The sequence below is a fragment of the Charadrius vociferus genome, unplaced genomic scaffold (genome assembly GCF_000708025.1).
Source record: "Charadrius vociferus isolate BGI_N301 unplaced genomic scaffold, ASM70802v2 scaffold223, whole genome shotgun sequence".
NCBI classification, from domain to species: domain Eukaryota; kingdom Metazoa; phylum Chordata; class Aves; order Charadriiformes; family Charadriidae; genus Charadrius; species Charadrius vociferus.
Window position 1 is genome coordinate 23,257 of NW_009647674.1, and position 733 is coordinate 23,989.

General features: G+C 67.3%; 1 protein-coding gene across 1 annotated transcript in view; it reads right to left on the reverse strand.

The window, feature by feature from the left end:
• The window catches only part of LOC104282968 (hyaluronidase-3-like), a 4,071-nt gene that overhangs the window by 1,754 nt on the left and 1,584 nt on the right, over positions 1 to 733 (reverse strand). The window contains exon 2 of the mRNA XM_009881100.1: positions 10 to 449. Within this exon, the coding sequence (XP_009879402.1) occupies positions 10 to 449 (440 nt within the window). The remainder of the gene's footprint in view (positions 1 to 9; positions 450 to 733) is intronic.

The window sequence follows — 733 nt, forward strand, 5'->3', positions numbered from 1 at the left end:
CCCCCAGTTTTGGGCCCAGAGGGGCCTCCACTCCTCCCAGTCCACCACAGCCAGGCCATGGAAAGCGGGGCGCAGGAGAAGGTCGATGTCCATGGCCACCCTGGCGAGGTGGGCACCAAGGGGGACCCCCTGGGGGATGCCCCCGTTGCGGGGGTTGCCCTTTCGTGACAGGTAGGGGTACAGCCCAAACTTGTTCTTGTAGAAGATGGTGATGTTCTGGCCGGTGAAGTGGCCGTCCTGGTTCTCCACGATGCCGTAGTCACTGAGGGGTAGCCCCACGCCGAAGCGGTGCTGGCAGCGACCGGTGGGGACGTTCCACACCACGGCAAAGGGTTGGCCACCTGCCAGGGGCTCCGGTGCCGGGCTCTCCCCGCTGGCTGTGCCCAGCGCCAGGCAGCCCCACAGCACCAGCACCGGCACCCTCCTGTGTTGCCGGCTGGCCCGGCACCCTGTGGGGAAAGGAGAGTGGTAGGGGTGAGGTGGTGGGGTGCAGTGGGCTCCCCGGCTGTGCCGGTGCTGCCGCCCTGGCCTGTGGTGCACTGGGATCACCACGGGGGCCAGGCTGCTCCACAGGCACGTGCTGCCCACCCCAAAATCCCATGGGACTCGGCAAACTTGGGAATTTCAGAGAGCTCCTGCCTCACTTCCATCAGCGGCCACTTCTGCCTGCTGCGCCCTGCTGCCCAGAGCCCCAGCCTGTGTTACCGCAGCCAAGGCACGCCAGGGCCTCAGT